Below are 21,129 nucleotides of genomic sequence, written 5' to 3'. Positions count from 1 at the left end.
CCTGTGTCCCACAACCACTGAGCCCGCGGGCCTAGAGCCCGTGCTCTGCAACAAGAGAAGCCACGGCGATGCAAAGCCCGTTCGCCACAACTAGAGAAAGTCCACATTCAGCACCTAAGACGCAGCACAGCCAAATACATACATATTTTAAAATTTAAATGCAGGTGAAGGCTCTATCATTAATCTCATTCATAACTTTTTCTCGTTAATTTTTCTTAAATTTTTATAGTAATAGATTATAAAATAATTCATACAGATTTAAAGAATACTTATCCTCTTAAGATGCAGAGGAGAGATGAAGAAAAAATGTTATTAAAGTATAACTCATGTTTCAGGTGCATAGTGAAAAAGTTTATTTATGACAGATTTCAAAATTTGGAAGAGAAGACAAAGAATGCACAAAAGCATCACAAAATGGTTACATAATATAAAAACACAAGAACTGAGCTATTTCAGGAACAATAGCTCAGGATCCTCTGTATCAGGCAACACACTCAGTGCCACAGGGTGGTGGAAATACGGTATTTTTAAGGGAAAACCATTCAGCAGGACATAACAAATAACAATTTGGTTCAGAGTTCTTAGAAATCATAGGCGATGCTGACAGCATCTGTCATGACAGGGAACACATAAAAGTAGTTGATTGCGACAAATGATTGCTTGGGATACCGTGTATTTTAAAGAAAAGGCTGTGACTGTTTCCCTTTGAGACCCCTTTTTGTAATGTCAGCATCAGTGCATGATCTAGAATGATAAGGAAAGAATGCCTTTGTGGTTGCCAGTTGCTTAAAAATATTTACCAAGAAAGCATGATCATCTTTCAGTCAACTGATAGATCTCAGTGCAAGGCACCAAAGCAGGCCTTTCAGAAATACAAGCTAAATGGCATAAAGTCGTTTAGGAGATCTTCAAACACCTCTCTATTCCAATTATCCTTACCCAAAGTCTGGCTTTCTTATAATCCATCACTTTGATTACAAAGCAGCTTTCTTCAGGGGATTTCAGGACACTTCTCATTATTAAGGGAAAAGGGTACACCAGAGTCATGGTGAACTGGGTTCCTTTCTCCAGACTTTACTTGCTCTTAAACATAGCTAAATGGAAATAATTCAGCTTGACTAAATTAAAAAAAAATTCATTTATGGGACAATCATTTCAGTAAAGGATGTTAGTGGAGTTTTTAATATGAAATTTCTCAGTAAAATATGCTGTTTAGGAAAGGAGAGAAGGAATTAGGATAATGTTTTCCACATGATTCTTGACTGAACCTGAAAACCAACAGTAATAATCAATCACAGGTAGCATTACAGATGAGGCATTTCAAACCTGAGTGAGGAAAAGGGTTCAGGAAGAGAGCTCCTTTACCTGATGGTGAGTTAAAGGCTCTTCTGTTATCTCATATACTATCATATTTCAAACGAAAACTTTATAGTTGTTCATGACCCTGTATCAGAACATTCAGAAAATATATGTACTTGATCCCCTGGAAACCATTTAACATGTTTTATCCCTAGATGAGTCAAAACTATCGGCTTAAAATGACAGAGAACTATGGAATTTAATTTTTCAAAAGCCTGTATCTCTAGATTTGATGGGGAGCTCAAACCAGTGACCGGGACTACAGATCATTTCAAAGCCAGAGTCTTGTGCCTTTAGACTGAAGTTTCTGAGGAAACTGCTGTTTGTAAATGAACCCCCCACTAACAAGGCTTTAGTTAATTAACTGAATTCTTAGATTGGTGACAAGACTTTAAGATAGGAGGGACTCGCTCTGACCTTCTTGGCTCAGGAGGGACAGTCCAGCACCCCAGAGGGAGCAGTGACTTCTGAAATCTGGCGACACAATACTTAGCAAAGTTTCTCTCACCCTTTGGGTCCCAGATGAGTCAAAACTATCTGCTTAAAAATGATAGAAAACTATGGAATTTAATTTTTCAAAAGCCTGTATCTCTAGATTTCTGGAATACATTTTCCTCATCTCTTTAAGAGTGAAAAAGAGCCATGAAATCAACTCTGGTTGAGCCATGAAATTATATCTGGGGGACTGAAAGAAATCAGATTGTGAGTTCAAACCAGTGACCGGGACTACAGATCATTTCAAAGCCAGAGTCTTGTGCCTTTGGACTTAGTTTCTGAGGACACTGCTGTTTGTAAATAAACCCCCACTAACAAAGCTTTAGGCAATTAATTGCGTTTTCTTAGATTGGTGAGGAGACTTAAGATAGGATGGGCTCTGTCTGGCCTTCTTGGTTCAGGAGGGACAGTGCAGCACCCCAGAGGCAGTGGTGACTTCTGAAATCTGGCAATACTTAGCAAAGTTTCTCTCTCCCTTTGGGTCCCAGATCCTGCCTAACCTCACTACCTAAATAACTGGGTAGATGTCAAAGGTGTGCCCACAGGCGCTGGACTGGCTGGACAGAGCAAGTGGGTGACACTGACCATAACCAGGTAATGGGTAACCAGGTACCAAAAGAACCAAAGCAGCTCTTGCCAGGGTGCCGCTGCCCATTCCCAGAAAAGAGGCCGCTGGGAACCGACTCTCAGGAGGTTCTCCTTTGAGGAAGGCCAGAGTCATGCCCACATTAGACTGCCCCTTAGTGGGCCCTGAAGCCAGACTCAGAACCTGCAGAGCTGCCGCCTCACACTGAGATCGCACGCACAGCTGGTGACAGGGTCTAGTGCCCGTAGATGGAGGCCTTGCTCTGTTTCCCAGCCAACTCAATTAGTGTGTCGTCCTCATCAGCATAGCATCGTCACATCCTCTTCACTCACGTGGCGAGGTTAACGAGAGTTCCAACTGCACAGTCACACAGGAGTCACCCGCCCAGCTACCCCAATGTGGGGCTCCAAGTCATACGCCCTCCCCAGCCCTACTTCCAACCAAGGTTGACAGCTTATCTACTCAGCTCACACTATTATCTAATTCTAGTTAATTATGTAAACTCGGATGTCATGCTGCCAATTGCAAAACACTACCATAAGTAAGAGAAGCGGAGGGGGTCTAGCCCCTCTCTGTGTCTCTCAGTTGTCTGGAAATGAGGGCCTAGGGACAGGATCCCATGTGCATGAAAACTGGGGCTTTGGTCATAGGGACACTCACCATATACTGGGTTGCTGGGAAGCACCCAACTTGTGACTAGTTTTAAACACCCATCCCCTACTTACTCCCCAAAGAATCATGCATCATGGCTCCGTGAGCACAATCAGATACAATTAATACAAGGACCTGCTCTCTAAAGAGCATGAATCCCTTAACAAGCTACCCCTCACCACAAAAAATGAGACCACCTTCCTTCATACAGAAACTCACTTTCCAACTCTTTTCGACCACTGAGAGTCTATAGGGTTGGTGCCCTTTCCGCTTCTAGCAAATTCAGGCTTCCAAAAGGTCTACGCTTTTGGCTAGGTGGAAAGAGACTAAAGAGTTTGGTGTGAACTTTTTCGACCCAGGAGAGATTCTAAATAGAGGCTCTAAAAGGAAGACCAAATTGTGTCTGTCTGTTGGTCCCACTGACTGTGTGTATGACTGGCCCAAACAGAAGGAATGAGATTCCTACACCTCAGAGGGAGGTCAGCCTACAGAGGACACAGCTCATTCACAAAAAGTTTTGTGGCTTGAGGCTATTCCGGGATGTTGGTCAAAATGAATCTGTTTCATCCCTTTTCGGCCATAGTCAAAACCAATTGAGGCTACAGGGACATAGCAGGAACTCCTTCTAGCCTTTCTAAAATCACCATCTTTTTCCATGGCGCTGGACCCACAAGTCCCACAGGGTATAGAGGTGAAATCAATCCTCAGGTCAGGGTTACCCTTAGCAGAGGAGACCTACTCAAAAATATTTCTAAAGCCGATCTTGTTGGAAAAGAAAGCAAAGTGAGTTTGGGATGTCTCCAACAAGCACAGTGAGAACCAGTGAGGTTTCTGGCCGAAAGACAAATTCCAATGGATGAAATGCAAACTAAAGAACTACACAGAATCAGAATTATGAGCAAGATTCTGGGATACATTTGATAGCTTTTCTCTTTCTCTCGTTTTCACTCCTTACTGTCAATGTTTAAAAAAAAAAAACGCACTTCTCAAGCTGCACAAACCTTTTCACTCCTATCCCTTCATCTAAAACAACAGCCTTTTGTGTAAATGTTAGGGGTCACTCAGCTCTGTACCTTAGAACCTTATACTTTGGGGTTAAAAGGCAACCTTCTGCAGAAAAGAGATCTTAAAATAAACATAAAAATACTTTGGGTTTGGGTTTCACCTAATTTCTTTCAAAGAGGGACTGGATAGGGCTCATCAAAAACATACAGGTACTTTCTATAGATGATGTTTTACAATAATATCTAAACCCACTGATTAAGATAGTGAGCTTTCAGGAAGCTTTCAGTTAAAACTCTTCCATATATATATTATAAGGGACAATATATACTTTTTAAAAGTATAAGATTTTTTTTCCTAAATAACAGATAAAAAATATTTTTAAAGTGCATGAATCAATTGAGAAAAAAAACAAAACTAAGAATGGCCTAATTTCAAGTTACTGCCTACTTCCATTTTAAAGCTACATTATGTCTGAGGATCCAAGTGTAATTTCAGTCCTGAGGATATGTTGGAAAGCAACAGAGATCAGAAAAAAGTCCTTCCAAGGAAAGCAGTTTCACAATTAACTTCACTCTGACATGACAGAAAGAGAAGAAAACATTAGCTTTTAGAGCCTAAGGGAAAGGGGAAATACAGCATGAGTTCTGAAAGATGGAGAACAGGAAACATTTTTATGAGGATCACCTCCCCGGCTAACTGGCACTGAATGAGGTGAGTCTGCTAAAAACCAGGAGCTCTCTGACACTGGAGACCTGATGTCTGTGAAGGGAATACTCTATTGGACACCTGTCAAAAGGAACAGAATGGCAGAATCATCTTTGTTTAAAAGTTAGCAGTTTATAATTTTAAAATCTATGTGATGGATATACATAAGGGTGCTTATACTATACTTCTTTTAAATGTTGTTTGCTGAGAATTTTTCAAAATAAAATGTTGAGAAAAATTAATACCCTAAACTTTCTAAAAGATCCATCTCTCAACAAAGTAACAAAACTAAATAAACCAAAGAAACTTAAGAACTTGGCCACCTTGTGGAGAGAATTCCAGTGTCTCCTACTGTGAAGTACTTTCTTTCCATTGTACGTTAATATTTATGCTCTAAAGAACAGGGTGAAGGTGAAAGCAAGTAATTTTCACTTCATTGTTTGGTTCTGTAAACTGAGACAGAGAGAGACTAAGGAAGTGACTACCTCTTAGGATTTGCCAGACCTTGAAATTCTCAGTAATTACATGCATTTTACAAGTAATATTGTGTCCCTAAAGTTCAATAATTTCAGATGACTTAATATGGGATAGTAAATTCATTAGATGGTGAAAATATCTTTTTTTTAGCTATTTTTGTGTCTGTGTGTGAATGGATCAAAGAAGCACTGACTGTTAATGAAACACCGGTACAGAATGAAATATAACAATGTCCAGGACTTCAAAAGTGACCAGACAATAAGAGGCACACTGAGGCTATGGGAACAAGTCCCTCAGGCTTCCCTGATGCAACAGAACTAGGATTCTAAAGAAAAGAAGGATACAGAGACTCTCGTGGCAAAAATCAACAACAGGAAGTGTCATCCCAGGGAGCCTCCTATGACCCGACAGCTCCGTCTTAAGAGAAAGTCAGAAGTTGACAATAAACAGGAAAAATAAGCCAGGCTTTAGCTGACTGGAGAAGAGCTCGGTAGAAAATTATTTTATAAATATTCTACTCACTTAGCTAAGGCATGATTCAATTTCAGTGATGATCACACAGCTACCTGATGGGATGACCGCACGAGTTTGCTTTCAGTGCCCCAACAGGCAGTCGCTAGAATAGTTCCTAACTTCTTACAGGGCATGGAGATGTGGGCCAGTGTATAACCCTCTACAGAATGCACTCAGATGTAAAGTAATGGAGGTATGAGGCCGCTTGGAGGAGGAGGGATGCTACAGCAGTCCCTGGCATCCTCTCCCACCTGGGGCTGTGCTCCCAGAGGAGCAGAAGGTGTGGCTCCAGCGCCCTTTGTTCGTGACACAGGTGCCGCCACGGACCTGTCGTGAGGAGCCCTGGTCGCTGAGTTTCTGCTTCTGTGCAGAGGGGAGGCGTGGTGTGAGGCTCCCACACAGGGAAGGAAGGAGCCAAAGGAAGCATCGTGACGCAGCTGACTCCTCAGAGTGGAGGAGCAGGTGGAGGACTTGGCAGTCCTGGCATCACGGGATGCCTCTGGTTGGCTGGTCAAGTCCTCTACACTCATTCAATCCTGGGCAAACGGGCAGATTCCCTCACAACCTAGAGCTCCTCGCAGGGAGTGCTGGGGGCAGCAGGCTGGGTGGGCGGGGGGGGCGTCATCCGTCCATCTCAGGAGGGTCATGCCCCTCCCAGAGCCTCACAGGGACTGACCCCACGGGAGTGGAACGTCAGCCCTCCCCAACTTCGCCCGAAATCTGCATCTTAGACTCCACAGGAGACGGGGCCTCGGTGGCTCAGAGCAGGTGAAAGCCTTCTGAGAAACAGGAACTGTTTCAAAGGTGAAATGAAATGTGGCTTTAACAATAAATAAAAGTAATAAATAAATCTAATTCTTCCTCGGAATTCTAAGGCAGTAGTAACAGGCTTGAAGCAAAGAATGAGCGAGGAGGAGGTACAGACGGTCGCAGTGGCCCCCGCTCTGCCTCCTCCTAGGCCATGGGGAGGGGGCTGGGCTACCACGTGCCTTTGGGGACACTGGAGGCAGCTCCCCACAGCATGCAAGCTTCATGGCGTGGAAAAGGCCGTCCCCAGGGAACGTACAGGCTTCAGCCTGGTAAAGGAACAAAGCCGACCAGCAGCAGCAGTGAAGCTTCATGACCACCTCCTCTTCGAGACTTTGAGCACCAAAAGCCTGCAGCCCTGAATACAAGCAACCTAGACATCTAGAAACTTAGGAAAACTGACTGGTCCCAAAGCAAAATTTCTAAATATCACCCCTTTTCTAAAGACTGAAAAGAAAAAAAAAGCAGTAGGGAATCTGGAGTGTTGTTTTGTTTTTTAACCTCTTCTCTCAGATGATCTCCCCCTCCTTCTTTGATTATACATTAAAATCATTTAGCAACACTTGACTTCCGGAGATATGGCATCTGAGATCAATCCAGTACCTAATTTCTACCCTTTCCCCCTTCCACCCCCAGGACCCTTGGAAAGGGACACCGCCTCTTGAAATAGGAAGTGATGGAGGCAGTTTTGCTTCCCAGAAGAGCTTAGACTACAGGGATCATCACTTTGGACTGCATGGAAGTTCTTGCTGTGATGGCAGGGACACAGACTTAGATAGGGGAAAAGAGGAGAGAAGGAGAGAGGCAGGGTGAAATCACCACGCCTCCAGAGGCAGTGAGGGCTCCCAGCCCGTGCTCGAGAACGGGAAGAACCGGCAGGCGGGAATACGGCAGTGGTGAGAGGCTGGCCAGAGCTTTCCGCGTCCCCAAGACTGGGCTCCTTCACGGACAGTGTGCTGTTCCCTCTTTCAGTCCTTCCGGAAAGTGGAGAGAGTGGGTGGCCACTAAACTCGCCTGCGTGAAGGCTCTGGAAGAGGAGAGCGCAGCAGTTGAAAGCATACACCTGGAACCAAAACAAACCTATTTTGAAAAGGCAACACCCAACTTCCTCTTAGGCTTTTGGCCTGATGGGTGTCCTCCGCAGAGAGATTTTGCTGGAGTCGGAAGCAACAAGAGCGTGAGTCAGGGACCACAGAGCAGGGGTACCACACCACCATCTGCGGAAGCCAAGGACGGGGCAAAGCTACATGGATGGGGTCAACAGTCAGGCCCGCCAGGCAGGGCGTGAGGGTCGGGTGCCCCACGCTCAGCTTGGAGCCCTTGCCTATCCAGGACAAGAGGCCCCAGCTGGCAGCCTGCTCCAGCCGGCACACGCCACCCGCGTCCCGTCCCGGCGGGCCTTCAGCTCGTGTAGTAGACGTGGAAGTAGAGAGTCTTGTTGCGCAGCAGGGAGTAGGAGTTGTCGAACTTCAGCAGGTAGATGCCCTCGCCGGGGTAGTCGTGGCTGCCGGCCTGCACGTCTCGGTGGCTGTCCCGGCGGTACACGGGCATGACCTCCCCGTAGCGGCCCCGCAGGGAGCTCCTGGAGCCTCGCTCCACATCTCCAGCTGGGACGGGGTCTGCGTGAGCAAAGGGCAGAGTGTTCGGCTATGAATTCGGAGACCAAGGAGGCCTGCCTGAAGGCGAGAAGATGAACCAGGTCACAACCCGGTGGCTTTCTCCCCACGGGGCATTTGGAAATGTCTGGTGGCCTCCAACTAGGCCATCGGAGTGACTAGTGGGTGATACCGGCATTTAGTGCTCAAGGGCTCAGGAGTGCTAAATGTCAGGATAGTACCTTGTCAACAAAGAAGTGTCTCCTTCCAAATGCCAACAGTATTTGCACTGAGAAACAATGATTTAGCCTCACAGAGCCCTCCTAGCTCCAGGAGTACCTGAAAATTTCCAAGGAGTATCTGGAAATTTCCAAGGGGGAGAGCAAGATATTTAGAAGGGCAGATTCAACAAGTGAAAAAACTAGCTAAAGGAAGTAGGAAATGCAGGTAAAGGTGCTATAGCAAGTGACCCCCAAACCCCTATTGGTCCCCTGAGGAGCAACAAATAAAATCCTAGGTTCTCCTCCTTCTTGAATACATGCAGACTTCCCTATAGACTTGAAGAAGCAAGTTAAGGGGTTGACTGTAAGATGATATGGGAAAATCAAGGAATAAGGCTAATGCTTATTTAAAAACAAAAAAAGGGCAGCCTTAGGGCCATCGCGAGTAAGGACTGGAACATAGGACAGAGACTATTTTTAAAACTGCTCTGGGCACAAAGGAAGAAGTAAACAGTAGTCAGCCAGCTGTGACGGTCTGGAAGGAGGAGAGAATGGGTATGTTTGGCAAGCTGCAATCACTCAGCTTGGTTCCAGACCAAGAAGAAATGTAAATATCCCACAGAGAAAGATATATAAATATCCCTAAGAGAGAAGTATAAAATAATCTCAGGTTTACATATGTGATCTGAAAAACAATGCCTCTACAACACCCCTTTCCCTGCCCCCAACCCATCCCTGTCCCCAGGAGATCCTGAGGCGGGCAACACAGCTAGGTACCGATTAAAAAGAACAGAAGCCTTCCTCTAAGGCATCACTGCTACACCACCAGAACGTTCTCTGAGGGTCTGACTTCAGCCTACATCACTCAACTTGGCTTGCAAAGCTGAAAGGGATTCTCTGCCTGCATTCACAGAAACAGGAGGACTGGTACAAGGCAGGAAGTGATCACCTGGTGGGCGCTAGAAATTAGGTTGAACCTGGAAAGGAGACTGCAAATTATGTTCAATTTCAATGTACCTTCGAGCTCCTCGTCTTCTTCCTCGTCTTCGTCCTCGTCCTCACTGGAATCACTGACTTGCACCGTTATGTCGGTGCTGGTTACCGGGGTCCAGTCAAAGTAAACTCCAAAGCCAATGTCATAGTCGTCGGTCGCAAACTCCCAGCAGACACGCTTCCCCTCTGGGTGGGTTGGCACCCGGATGGTCACCACCTCCCCCCGCTTCACCACCAGACGGCTGTTCTTCTCCTTTCCCAGCTTGCTCTTGAATTCCTTCATCTTGGCAAAGGTCCAGATGCACGGAGGAGCCATCAGAGGCGGGGAGACTGAAAGGACAGGCCGCTTACTACTGAGAAAGAAACCCTGAGGAAACGCTGCGACACCCGGCCTTTTGCTTAGGGGAGGTGGTCACAGTCAAAGACGCTCCTCCTACTGGCTTCCTTGACTTCTGTTCACAAGGAAGGACGGAGCATTGCCCTGAGGTGGGTCAGCTGCTCAGTTCAAGAAACAGGTCTGTTTCAAACTTTATTATAAATAAATATATATATATATATTTATCTATACACACACACACATACACACCCACACACACACCAGGATGGAGTACCAGACATATCTATATATAGATATAGATATACACTGAATAGAGTACTATATATATATATATATATATACACACACACACACACACACACACATATAAACTGAATAGAGCCTACTCTATTCAGAATGCAGTATCCAGACACTGGTTGTTTTTCCTCTTTTTGTCATATGTAATCTTATGCTTTCTCCTTCCTTCCATCTATCTGCCTGCCCTTCTTTAAGTACCTATAGGAACAAAACAAAAACACATTCCATGCCCCCCAAAAGTCTCACCTCTTCTATGGTCCCCCAGCAGGTCTGCAGATTCCAAATCAGCTGACAGAATATCAACAGCTCCTGTGTGCTCAGACTGGATCATCACAATGTCCCCAGACCTTTGTGGGCCGTGGTACTTGGCCATCTGCACAAGAGAGTTCTGGTCACAGGACATATTCAAAGGCAGGTTCCTATTAGCCTCTTTCCAACTGAAGCCTGCCAGCCCTGCCTTATTATTATTACCTCCACTCTCCCGACTCACAAATCTCCTGACTCCCGTTGGTCGACGTTCCTTTTCTCTCCTCCAGCCACAGGTTGTAATAAACTCTACCCACTTTTATTTTCATGCCACCAACATGTTCCCTAATTTAGAGAACATGAAATGTTCTCTCCAGCTTTTTGCTACTTTCCCACTTCAGACTCTTCATAAAAACCTGGCGCACAAACATCCTCAAGGTTTGCTACTGACTTTCCCATCCACGGTGTTTCTTGGCCACGCCTGCACAGACCCTCCCCACAGCTCCTCTCAGGACAGCTCGTGCGTCTGGGCCTTCACTCAGCCGCACGTCCTCCTGCTACAATTTCCATCCAGAGGTTATTTCCAGATCGCTGTCAATCAGTCCACCAAAGTACTGCAGAGAGAGAACCTGGCTCCTACTCTCTGGCTCCCTCTGTCCCCCTGTCTCTCACCCGTGGCACACCTTGGATGTCTCACCCAACATAGGCTGTCTCATCCACCAACAATGTTCTATAAATAATCACAAGCTCACCTTAGACCAGCCCCAGGATTTGCATTTAAGCATACCCATTGCCAGATATATGACTTGCACAGAAGAGTGCAAATGTCAATCGATACTCCCAGCCCTCAGTGACCCAGAGCAGGAGCCAGTGGCCTCTCCCTAGTGGGTTTCACTTCACATCACTCAGATTAGCATTCCCCTATTTCACACCATCGTGCCTTAATCTTCTGCTCCTTCTCCAAGCAGTTGGCAGGCAACTCAAGGAGAAGTGCACACCGACTGCCAACACGGAGCACCCAACAGTGAGACAGCTCACATCAGTGACTCCAGTCAAGGAGTCAGAATGATATTTGCAAGAAATAAATGAATCAATGAATACATGAATGCTGTAATCCTCCCAGATTATATTCTCATAGTATCTGTTTCTAGAGAGTCCTTCAGCTCTTATCACCACTATTAACTGAGTTAAACCAGACTTTGACTAACTTCCTTAAATGAGTCCTTCCTTTTCCAGAAGGTTAAACAAAGATTTAGCTTGCAACTTATTAGCTGCATGGACTTAGTAAAGTCAATAACAGCTCTTAACCACAGTTTCCTCATCTGTAAAATGGCGACATAATAGTACCTATCTCACTGGGTTGTTCTCAGGGGTAAATGAAATGTTGTTGGATAAAAACGCTTTGTAAACTATAAAGCATTATACAAATGTAATTATGCCTGGCATTGTCTTTACTGACACCAACACCATTTGTTATTCTGTATGTGTTAATATGTATATATGATACATAATGCATTCTGTATATATGTATACATTATACATAATGTATATGTTAGTAATGATACAAACAACCCTTCCCTCCAAGGCAGGGAGACCACCGCTCTCAGTACCACTTCTATGGAACCTTTACCATAAATCCCACGTAGATCTACCACAAGAAAACTGAGACTAATACATAATCCAATGGTTAAGGGCTCCTCAGATGGAGAGGATTTTAGAGAGCATGTGAACATTCATTATAACCCTTCATTTTTTTAACAGATGCTTACCGGGTGCTAGTTCAGTGATGGGCCTGGGAATGATACACATGATTGTTCCCCACATAACTAAACGTGAGATGACACTGCTTTCTAATTCCAATCTATCCAAAGGCGTCCAAACGTGTGCTTTTCAGAGAGAGAGAAAGAATGTGCTCCCAACCTTGCTGAGGATCTGGGTCTGGTCTGCAGACAGCAATTCCTGTTCCACCGAGGCCTGAGCCTCCTCGGCACCGGCTGCCTTCCGCTTATCTTCTGTGGCATCCTCTGTCACTGGAGACACCATCTGTGACCTCCCAGAAGAAGACAGCATGTCAATTCATGGACTCTTTTTTTTTTTTTGGCCATGCTATGTGGCTTCTGGAATCTTAGTTCTCCGACCAGAGATTGAACCCAGGTCCTTGGCAGTAACAACATGAATGGAGACCTAACCACTGGACTGCCAAGGAATTCCCCTCAAGGACTCTTCTAAAAGGTACAGTAGTCCTGGAGAATCTCAGAAAGAAAAAAAGTCTTCAAAGGGCACCCCCAACCCCTGCTTTCCTCTGGCAGTTAGGTCCACTGTCATTTCAGCTGACCAATGCCCTGGGCTGAAATGGCCCACAGTGAAGCAGTGATATCATGTGAGGACCCAGCACTGACAACGCCAGGTCCCAGGACCCGAGAACCATAGTAAAACACACGGCTCAGTTGTCTGAGATGGACTGCAGGTCTGGTTTTTATTCCCCACTCTGGGACCCATGCCATTTGCTCCAAGCAGAATTTCAACAAAAGAGGGGCTGGAATCCCAGTCCTGTTCTGCACAGAAAGCTGCCCTTAGAAGTAAATGGAGGAGGCCCCGCCTAAGCCCGACTGATCACAATAGAAAGGAAGTGCAGACTGATTAGCAAGGCAGCGCCCCCCGCCCCCACCCCTGCTATCCCAGGAGCAGTTCCGTGTTTCCATTCACATCCTATCACCGACATCCAGCGCCCGCCCAGTTCACTGGGTGATACAAACAAGGCAACCACTTTTTTTCCTTTTTTTTTTTTAAAAAAGTATGATCCTTTATACTTCTTTTTTAAATTTATTTTTGGTTGTGCTGGGTCTTCGTTGCTGTGCGGGCTTTTCTCTAGCTGTGGAGAGCAGGCGCTCTTCTCTAGTTGTGGTGTGTAGGCCTCTCATTAAGGTGGCTTCTCATTGTGGAGCACGGGCTCCAGGGCGCAAGGCCTTCAGTGGTTGCTGCTCGTGGGCTCAGCAGTTGGGGCTCCTGGGCTCTAGAGCGCAAGCTCAATAGCTGTGGCACAGGGGCTTAGCTGCTCCGAGGCACGTGGGATTTTCCCAGATCAGGAATCGAGCCCGTGTCTCCTGCACTGGCACTCAGATTCTTTACCACCGAGCCACCAGGGAAGCCCACTTTTTTAAAAAGCATATTAATCTACTCTCCCAATGACTTCAAATACAACTATTACAATAGCTAATTTTAAAGAAGCAAGGGAATAATAACGTATTCTCTCCTGCATTTCTTCTGGCTTCGGAGAGACTAGAAAATGGAGTTAAATGCCAGGGCTGTAGTGCAATATCCCAGGCCTCTTGAAAATCTGTTGCCATCAAATTGTGGGGTGGAGTCTTTAGAGAAGCAGTTATCAAAGTGCGGTCTGGGGACTGGTGGCATCCTTAAGACTCCTCTTTCAGGGCAGTCTGTGAAGTCAAACCCTTTTCATAAAAATTCTAAAATATTGTTTGCCTTTTTTCATCTTGTTAAGCATTTTCCAGACACTACCTGACATATGATATCACAACAGAATGAATGCAGAAGCAGATCTGAGAATCCAACTGTCTTTCGTTAACGCGGACATTAAAGAGATTTACAGCGTCTGTCTTCTCACTAAACTATTTTTCTTCGGAAACAAGTTGTTTTTCATTAAAGACAAGTTATTTATAGTAACATGTAATGAGTTCCTTATTGTTATTTTAAATGAATGAATAAACTTTTTTTAAATTTTGCAGTTTTAATTTCTAGTATGGTGAACATTGATAGATATAAGTCACATAAATAAAAACTCTTTAAGGTCCTCAGTAATTTCTAAGAGTGTAAAGCTTTGAGAGCTGTTGCTTTAGGGTATTGCCATGTCCTCAGAAAGGCTGAGTGAATGACTAGGAACCAACACTATAAACTGCCTGGGGAAACAGAGCGTTTACTTTGGAGTTCATTAGTTTTTCTTCTTTCTTTCTGAACATAAATAAGAAAAATCACTCCTAGTTTATAAATCAGTTCTTCTTCAGATAAAACAGCCATCGTTTAGAATATCTAAGTCACTGCAATTTACCTCAGAACAAACAAGAGGCAGTCACTATGAAGATCAGAGCTGCGGTTGATTATCATGTGTAAAGTATAAATTGTTCTAGGCTGTGAGTCTAGTCTATTCTCTTAAACCCAGAAATCAGAGTCCATTTTGGTTCCTTAACACTACTTGTTAACTGTCTCCTCTATTAGGAGGTGAGCTTGATGGCAGGGACTGGGTCTTTCTCTCTCTGCACGCACAGCCTCTACAGCCAAGCCTGTCCCGTGGAACCCTAAGGCCTTCTGCACTCTGACTTTATCTCCTAGAATGATCTCTTGCCTTCCCCAGTCCACTCCAGTCACAATGGCCGCTTCACTCTCTTGAGTCCTCAAACACCTCAACTCTCCCTCACCTAAGGGATTGGGGTGTGCTATGGCCTCCACCTGCCAATGCGGGAGATGTGGGTTCGATCCCTGGGTCGGGAAGATCCCCTGGGGAAGGAAATGGCTAACCACTCCAGTATTCTTGCCTGGAGAACCCCATGGACAGAGGAGCCTGGCCAGCCACAGTCCATGGGATCATGAAGGGTCAGACGACTTAGCGACTAAACAAAAACAACAACAGGGCCTCAGGCTGGAATACTCCTCCCCCAGTTCCTCAGGGCCTGCTTCCTTCCTTCCTCCCTTCTGCTCATCCATCACTTTTGGGGATGCTTCCTCTCCCTGGCCCATCACTCTGTACACCCTTACACTGCTTCATTTTTCTACACTGCACTTATGACTACTTGACATATTATGTACTATATTTTTGTTGATTGCAAGACATATTTTTGTTTTCTGACTGTAATACAGCTGATATACAGGATGTCCTAAAAACTGCTGCTGTCTTAAAACTGTCTGGGGCCTGGAATGACACGGAATCCCTCCTCAGGGGATATACATTTGCTTCTGCCAGGGCCTGGGAATGCCACCAACTGAGGCGGCTTGAACTGAGTTGTGTCTAAGAGTTTTGTTTAGGTCACACTGGCAGAGTGAGTTCAGACGACAGACTTCTGGCTCACATTCTCAGGGGAGGTGTTCTTCACCCCCCTCGCTCAGCGCCAAGGCTGAGACATTCAAGCTGCCCTCAGGTCCTTTTCTCTGTGGAACGATCTCTTTCCTTGTTTCTCTTCTCACTGAAGGTGCAGGTTTTTGGGGTCCCAGTTTCATGTGTGTGTGGGGGGGTCTCTTTATTAGCCTCTCTTGGGTATTCTTTCCTTTCTTGGTGGTATATAAAATAACAGTACATCTTATAGTTGATGACAATTTAGATTCTATGAAATACGATGTTTACTTTATTTCCATCTGCCTCCCCCACCAGAATATAAGCTGCGTGAGACCAGGGACTTGGATTGTTGGTTCATTTATAGTATCTTCAGTGCCTAGAATACTGCCAGGTAATAGCAGGCTCTCAACAAATAATCTGTTGAATCAGTAAATGAATAAGTTAACTTTCATTTGGGAACAAGAGGACTATTCGGAATGTGAGAACACAGCGGTTAATCTGACCACCGGCCCGAGCTTACTGTGCATGGCCTCTAAAATGTAGTCTCTCCTTTGCCTTTGTGCATGCTACTTTGCACAAATATGGTTCTGCTTATTTAGAAAAGTATTTAAACAGGACATGCAAGAGCTACATAAATTTAATATTCACATTAGCATTTTATGCTCTAAAGAATTAGTGAAGGGTATTTGAGGAAAAATAAATTGCAAATCACTTGATGCTGATGATAAACCATGTAAGGGAAAAACACCCACTGTAAGCCTTCTGGTTTATGCTAACCCAGAGCAGGGAGGCCATCCCAAAGGGAGGGAGAGCCAGGTCAGCCAGCCAGCCAGCCTCACTAGAAAAGATAGAGCCATGCCATTTCCATTGCTAAAATATGCAAAACACAAACCCCAGGCTTCAGGCATCATACTCTCTGGATTTGTTTTCTTCACACACTAGATTTTAGGAAAAAAACTTGAACAATTTATCTCCCTTTTTCTAAGAATATTCCATATTCTTCACTCAAAATATTCATTTACTCTTAAGAGGAAAAATAAATCAGTTCTGTACCCAAAGCCTTTCCCCAAGGATCCTACAAATCAACATGTGCAGAACAAAGTTGGTAGCAGGAAAAAGGAAGGACAGCGGACATCCTCCTCAGGGGATTTGCTGAGAACACAAACCATCTCTTTCTCTGGTGGTTCAGGGGTAAAGAATCTGCCTGCCGTGTTGGAGACTTGGGTTCAATCCCTGAGTCGGGAAGATGCCCTGGAGAACGGCATAGCAACCCACTCCAGTATTCTTGCCTGGAGAACTCCATGGACACAGGAGCCTAGAAGGCTACAGTCTACGTGGTCACAAAGAGTTGGACACAACTGAGCGACTAACACTTTTTTCACTTTTTTTCAATCAAGCCTTGAGGAGACTATGTCTTCCAAAAGGATCCTTATATGTAATAATCTAGTTGCTCTAAGCATAGAACTCAGAACCCTTCTATTGCTACTTATGAGATAAGCTTTAGAGCAAACAAAACTAAAGCTGTGTGAACTTGGGCAGATTACTACATTCACTGTTTCATTTTCCTCATCTTAAAAAAATGCTTATTTCATTAGGTTTCTTACAAGGATTAAATTGGATAACACATTTAAACACCTAGTTCAGTACTGAGCAAACAAATATTTGATAAAAAGTAAGATTTTATTCGGGGCTTCCCTGGTGGCTCAGATGGTAAAGAATCCACCTGCAACGCAGGAGCCTTGAGTTCAATCCCTGGGTCAGGAAGATCCCCTGGAGAAGGAAATGGCAACCCACTCCAGTATTCTTGCCTGGAGAAATCCACAGACAGAAGAGCCTGGTGGGCTACAGCCCATGGGATCGCAAAGAGCTGGATACAACTGAGCGACTAACACACAAGATTTTATCATCATTATTACCGAGAGACATTAAAAAAAAAGTGGCCATTATATTATTATCACCAACTCTATTATAATTACAGGAATCATTATTATCTTCCACTGTCTGAATTTCGGAGGAAAAAGTTTTATTTCATATACAAAGATAGGAAGAAAGAATTTCTACTTAAGAAATAATATTTTTAAAATGTCATGGGGGGCTTCCCTGGTGGTCCAGTGGTGAAGATTCTGCACGTCTACTACAAGGGACTAAGGTTTAATCACTGGTCAAAGAAATAAGATCCTGCATGCCACGTGGTGTGGCCAAAAAAAAAAAAACCTTGGCATTCCCCCACCCCAGCTGTCAACTTTGGGTGGGGCATGGAGACCACAGATTCTATTGGCCAGTACTATAACATGAGCTGATCAGCTGGACTATAACACCCACTAGTGCAGTACAGTTTTTCATTAATCATTCCAATAATGTTGCGTGGCTTCCACTTATTTTAGGACTCAGCATTACTATTCCCTTTCTGCTATATACTCTGATACCAGTAATGGCAGGTGAATGAGATGGGTGGAGTGGGAAATTAAGAATGACAATCTGAAGATCATCACCATGATTTAATCCAAAAATTACACAATGAAAACCTGCTTCCAATGCTGTACTTCTGCGTGTATGTGAATTTTATGGGTAAAAACCAAACACACATTCTCTTGAAAGTCTAAATCTATTTCTAATGTTTTAATGTTTGAACCTGGTCTTCAGGAGGAGATAAATGAAGATACTACACTATTTGTTACGGTTTTATTCTCTGAGAGTAAAAGAAAACTTTATAAAATGAGACAGACCCGACACTGCCCCTAAACACACTTTGCTGTTGTTCAGTCGCTCAGTTGTATCCGACTCTTTGCAATCCTATGGACCGTAGCCCGCCAGGCTCCTCTGTCCATGGGATTCTTCTGGCAAGAATACTGGAGTGGGCTGCCAGTTCCTCCTCCAGGGGACCTTACTGAGCCAGGGATCAAAACAGTATCTCCTGCAAGTCTCCTGCACTGCAGGCAGATCCTTTACCACTGAGCCACTGAGGAAGCCCTAATATGCTTAAGGATTGAATAATTAATGACAAAACAACTTCAAACTCTTCACTTCAACTTATCTTCCCCCTTGAAGTCGCTGTTTACTTCTTTCATCAATTACAACCTCAGAAGATAAAACCCCGAGAAGCATAATATCCAAAGTAGTTGCAGTCCCTACCTGTAGGGTGAGGAATGGAGCTCTGGGTCAGAAGCAGAAGCTGCTAGAGAGGTGACCTTGGTGTTTTCTAGATCTTCATTCTCTGGAAAATCATGGGAAGAAAAATTCAGTATTCGAGAGGGAACACAATCAAAATTATCATGTATCTTTAAAAAAAAAAAACAAAAAACCTGGCAGTTTCAACTAACTTCCTCTTTCTAAAAATATTCTAGGCACAAACTTTATAGTCTGGAAGGCCCACTACATATATTACTCATGTCTTCATATCTAAGAATTCTCAAGACCGTTATAACCCACTCATAAAAAAGTCATTTCTCAAAACAAGTACCCACAAAATTAATCCTAATTCAAGGATCACATTTCACAGACACAAATGGTTGAATTAGGTAGAACAGAAAGGACAGAATGGAATGTAGAATGAAATGAACTGGAATTCAGTGCCAAAGCAGAGAGTGCCACCTCTACATTCGACCAGCTCACATCGCTGTATTCAGGATAAAGTAAAGGACTTTTGTCATTTCATTATTTACTCACTCACCAATGACTTACTGAGTAACTGCTGGGCATCCTCAAGGAAAACATAGGTGAAATGTGCCATGAAGACAAGGTTCACAACAAGCCTAAGGCGGATACTATCATTGCCACTTTGCAAGCAAGCATAGCAGAGAGAGAGGATGCAAGCCCAGGCAATTAACCTAACCATTAGGTGCTACCAAGTTTTACAATGTGTTCATTTAGCCTTTCTGTGAGCACTCAGAAAAGCATTCGGTTTGGTGTGTTTAGATAACCCCTGGTGAACCTCCTCTAGTAAAGACAGTGAGAAACTGAAGCCCAAAGTTCACTTCTCAATATAAAATACAACTCATTGATGTAAACCTCAAACACTGAAAATTTCAGAGTTTGGTAGCAATATAAAAGTATAAATGACAAGCAAATATTTGTGATTCAACTTTTGTCTCTCCTTTTTTTTTTGTATGTGAATAGGATCATTTGTTTTTGTTTTTTTTTTTTTTTGGTCAACTTATAAGTGGAAAGACCTTAGAGCTTTTGCAACCAAATTTCCTGTGAGATAACAGAAAATACATACATACATTAGTTTATGCCCCTAGTTCCTGGCACAGAACCAAAACCTTTCAATTCCCTAAGTGATTAGACCACTAGGAGTCACCTTTTGTTCTAATATTTGGTCTTTGACTTTGGTTCCTGACACGGAGTTCCTTAATCTTGTGGAGTTTCCTGGGTGATAAGTGTCTCCTGTTCTAATGAGGTGACTCTTGGGCTCCTGGATGGGGGCTGGTAGCCAGAAAGACCAAGCTATGGTTAGAAGCTTGGGATTTTCAGCCCCCGCCATCCACTCTCCTGAAAGAGGAGAGGGACCGAAGATGGAGTCAGTGATGGATCCCACTTATATTATGAAGCCCCCATTAAAATCCCAAAAGTACTGGCTTTGGAGAGCTGCCAGTTCAGTGAACATGTCTCCATACCAGAAGGGTGACCCACCCCAGCTTCACGGGGAGAGAAGCTCCTCTGTTTGGGACCCTCCCAGACCTCGCCCTCTGTATCTGACTGTTCATCTGTAACCTTTACCATATCTTTTAATAAACTGGTAAACCTAAGTGTTTCTTTGAGTTCTCTGACTTGTTCTAGCAAATAAGCAAATCCAAGGGGGAGGAGGTTGTGGGAACCTCTAGTTTGTAATCACATCTGATGGAAGTTGTGGGTAACCTGGGGACCTACTACTGCTGTTTGGCATTTGAAGCGGGGTGGGAGCAGTCCCGTAGGACTGAGCCCTCAACCACTGGGGTCTGACACTATCTCCAGGTAGAGTGTTTAACATTGAGTTCAACTGTAGGACACCCAGGTGGTGGTGCAGAACTGCTCAGTGCATGGGAAAGTACTCCATACATCTAGGATCAGAAGTGTTGGGAGCGTGGGAGCGCAACAGAGGAAAGGAGAAACACAGGAGGAGGACTGAGGTTTTCTCACACCTCTCCACAAAGGAACTGGGTCTAAGACAAAAATCCCCAGGGTCCCCAGTCTGTTTCCCAGGGTCCAGCAGTCTGTGAAGAGGCCCTTTTCACCGAGAGATAATGAGAATAGAAAGCTCTTTCCTATGTTGACCTAAGTAAAATTTGCTTCCTAATAAATTCTGCTCTTTGATTGCTACTCCCCACAATATCCTTTCAAATATTTACAGCCTGCTATCACATTTCCTGCAAGTTCCTTCCCAGGCCAACCACCTCTATTTCTCTCCATCATCCCTCAGACAACCTCTGACGGTGCCAGCCTCATTTTGTTGTTCCTCTTTGTTCTGTTGCAAGTAAAGAGCTAAAATGGACAATTTTTTCAGATGTGTTCTAAACCATGCAGAGTACACTGACACAATCATCTCTTAATAAGGACATGGTATTTCTTGATGTAATATATTAACGGGGCACTAGAATTTTTTTTTTAACTGCAAACTTACCCCGTTGCCCTAAATAAATCAATCGAGATCTCCAAGGGCTTGTAAAAATAAACTTATTCCAAGCTTAGCTTCTCCTAGGCTCTATTTTTGAAACAGATTTTTGGAAAATTTTTAACTTCAATGCAGAGCTTTAAATATCCATATTATCTATTTTAAATTAGGTTGTTGAAGGGCTTCC

General features: G+C 44.2%; 1 protein-coding gene across 3 annotated transcripts in view; it reads right to left on the bottom strand.

Moving 5' to 3' along the window:
• Nucleotides 1-329: 329 nt before the first annotated feature.
• TMED8 (transmembrane p24 trafficking protein family member 8) overlaps nt 330-21,129 on the bottom strand; it is a 33,021-nt gene continuing 12,221 nt past the window's right edge. For 2 of the 3 annotated variants that reach the window (XM_061156535.1, XM_061156536.1), the window contains exons 2-6: nt 18,485-18,566; nt 12,208-12,337; nt 10,288-10,414; nt 9,432-9,737; nt 330-8,217 (exon numbers count right to left, since the gene is read on the bottom strand). In XM_061156535.1, the coding sequence (XP_061012518.1) occupies nt 8,000-8,217; nt 9,432-9,737; nt 10,288-10,414; nt 12,208-12,337; nt 18,485-18,566 (863 nt within the window). In that variant the 3' untranslated portion in view covers nt 330-7,999. Of the gene's footprint in view, nt 8,218-9,431; nt 9,738-10,287; nt 10,415-12,207; nt 12,338-18,484; nt 18,567-21,129 lie in introns of those variants that run through there. The other variant, XM_061156537.1, reaches the window with a different exon arrangement.

Source organism: Dama dama, chromosome 12 (genome assembly GCF_033118175.1).
Source record: "Dama dama isolate Ldn47 chromosome 12, ASM3311817v1, whole genome shotgun sequence".
In the NCBI taxonomy this organism is placed as follows: Eukaryota; Metazoa; Chordata; class Mammalia; order Artiodactyla; family Cervidae; genus Dama; species Dama dama.
Note: the sequence above shows the minus strand (reverse complement) of the source record. Positions and strands in the feature narration are given on the sequence as shown.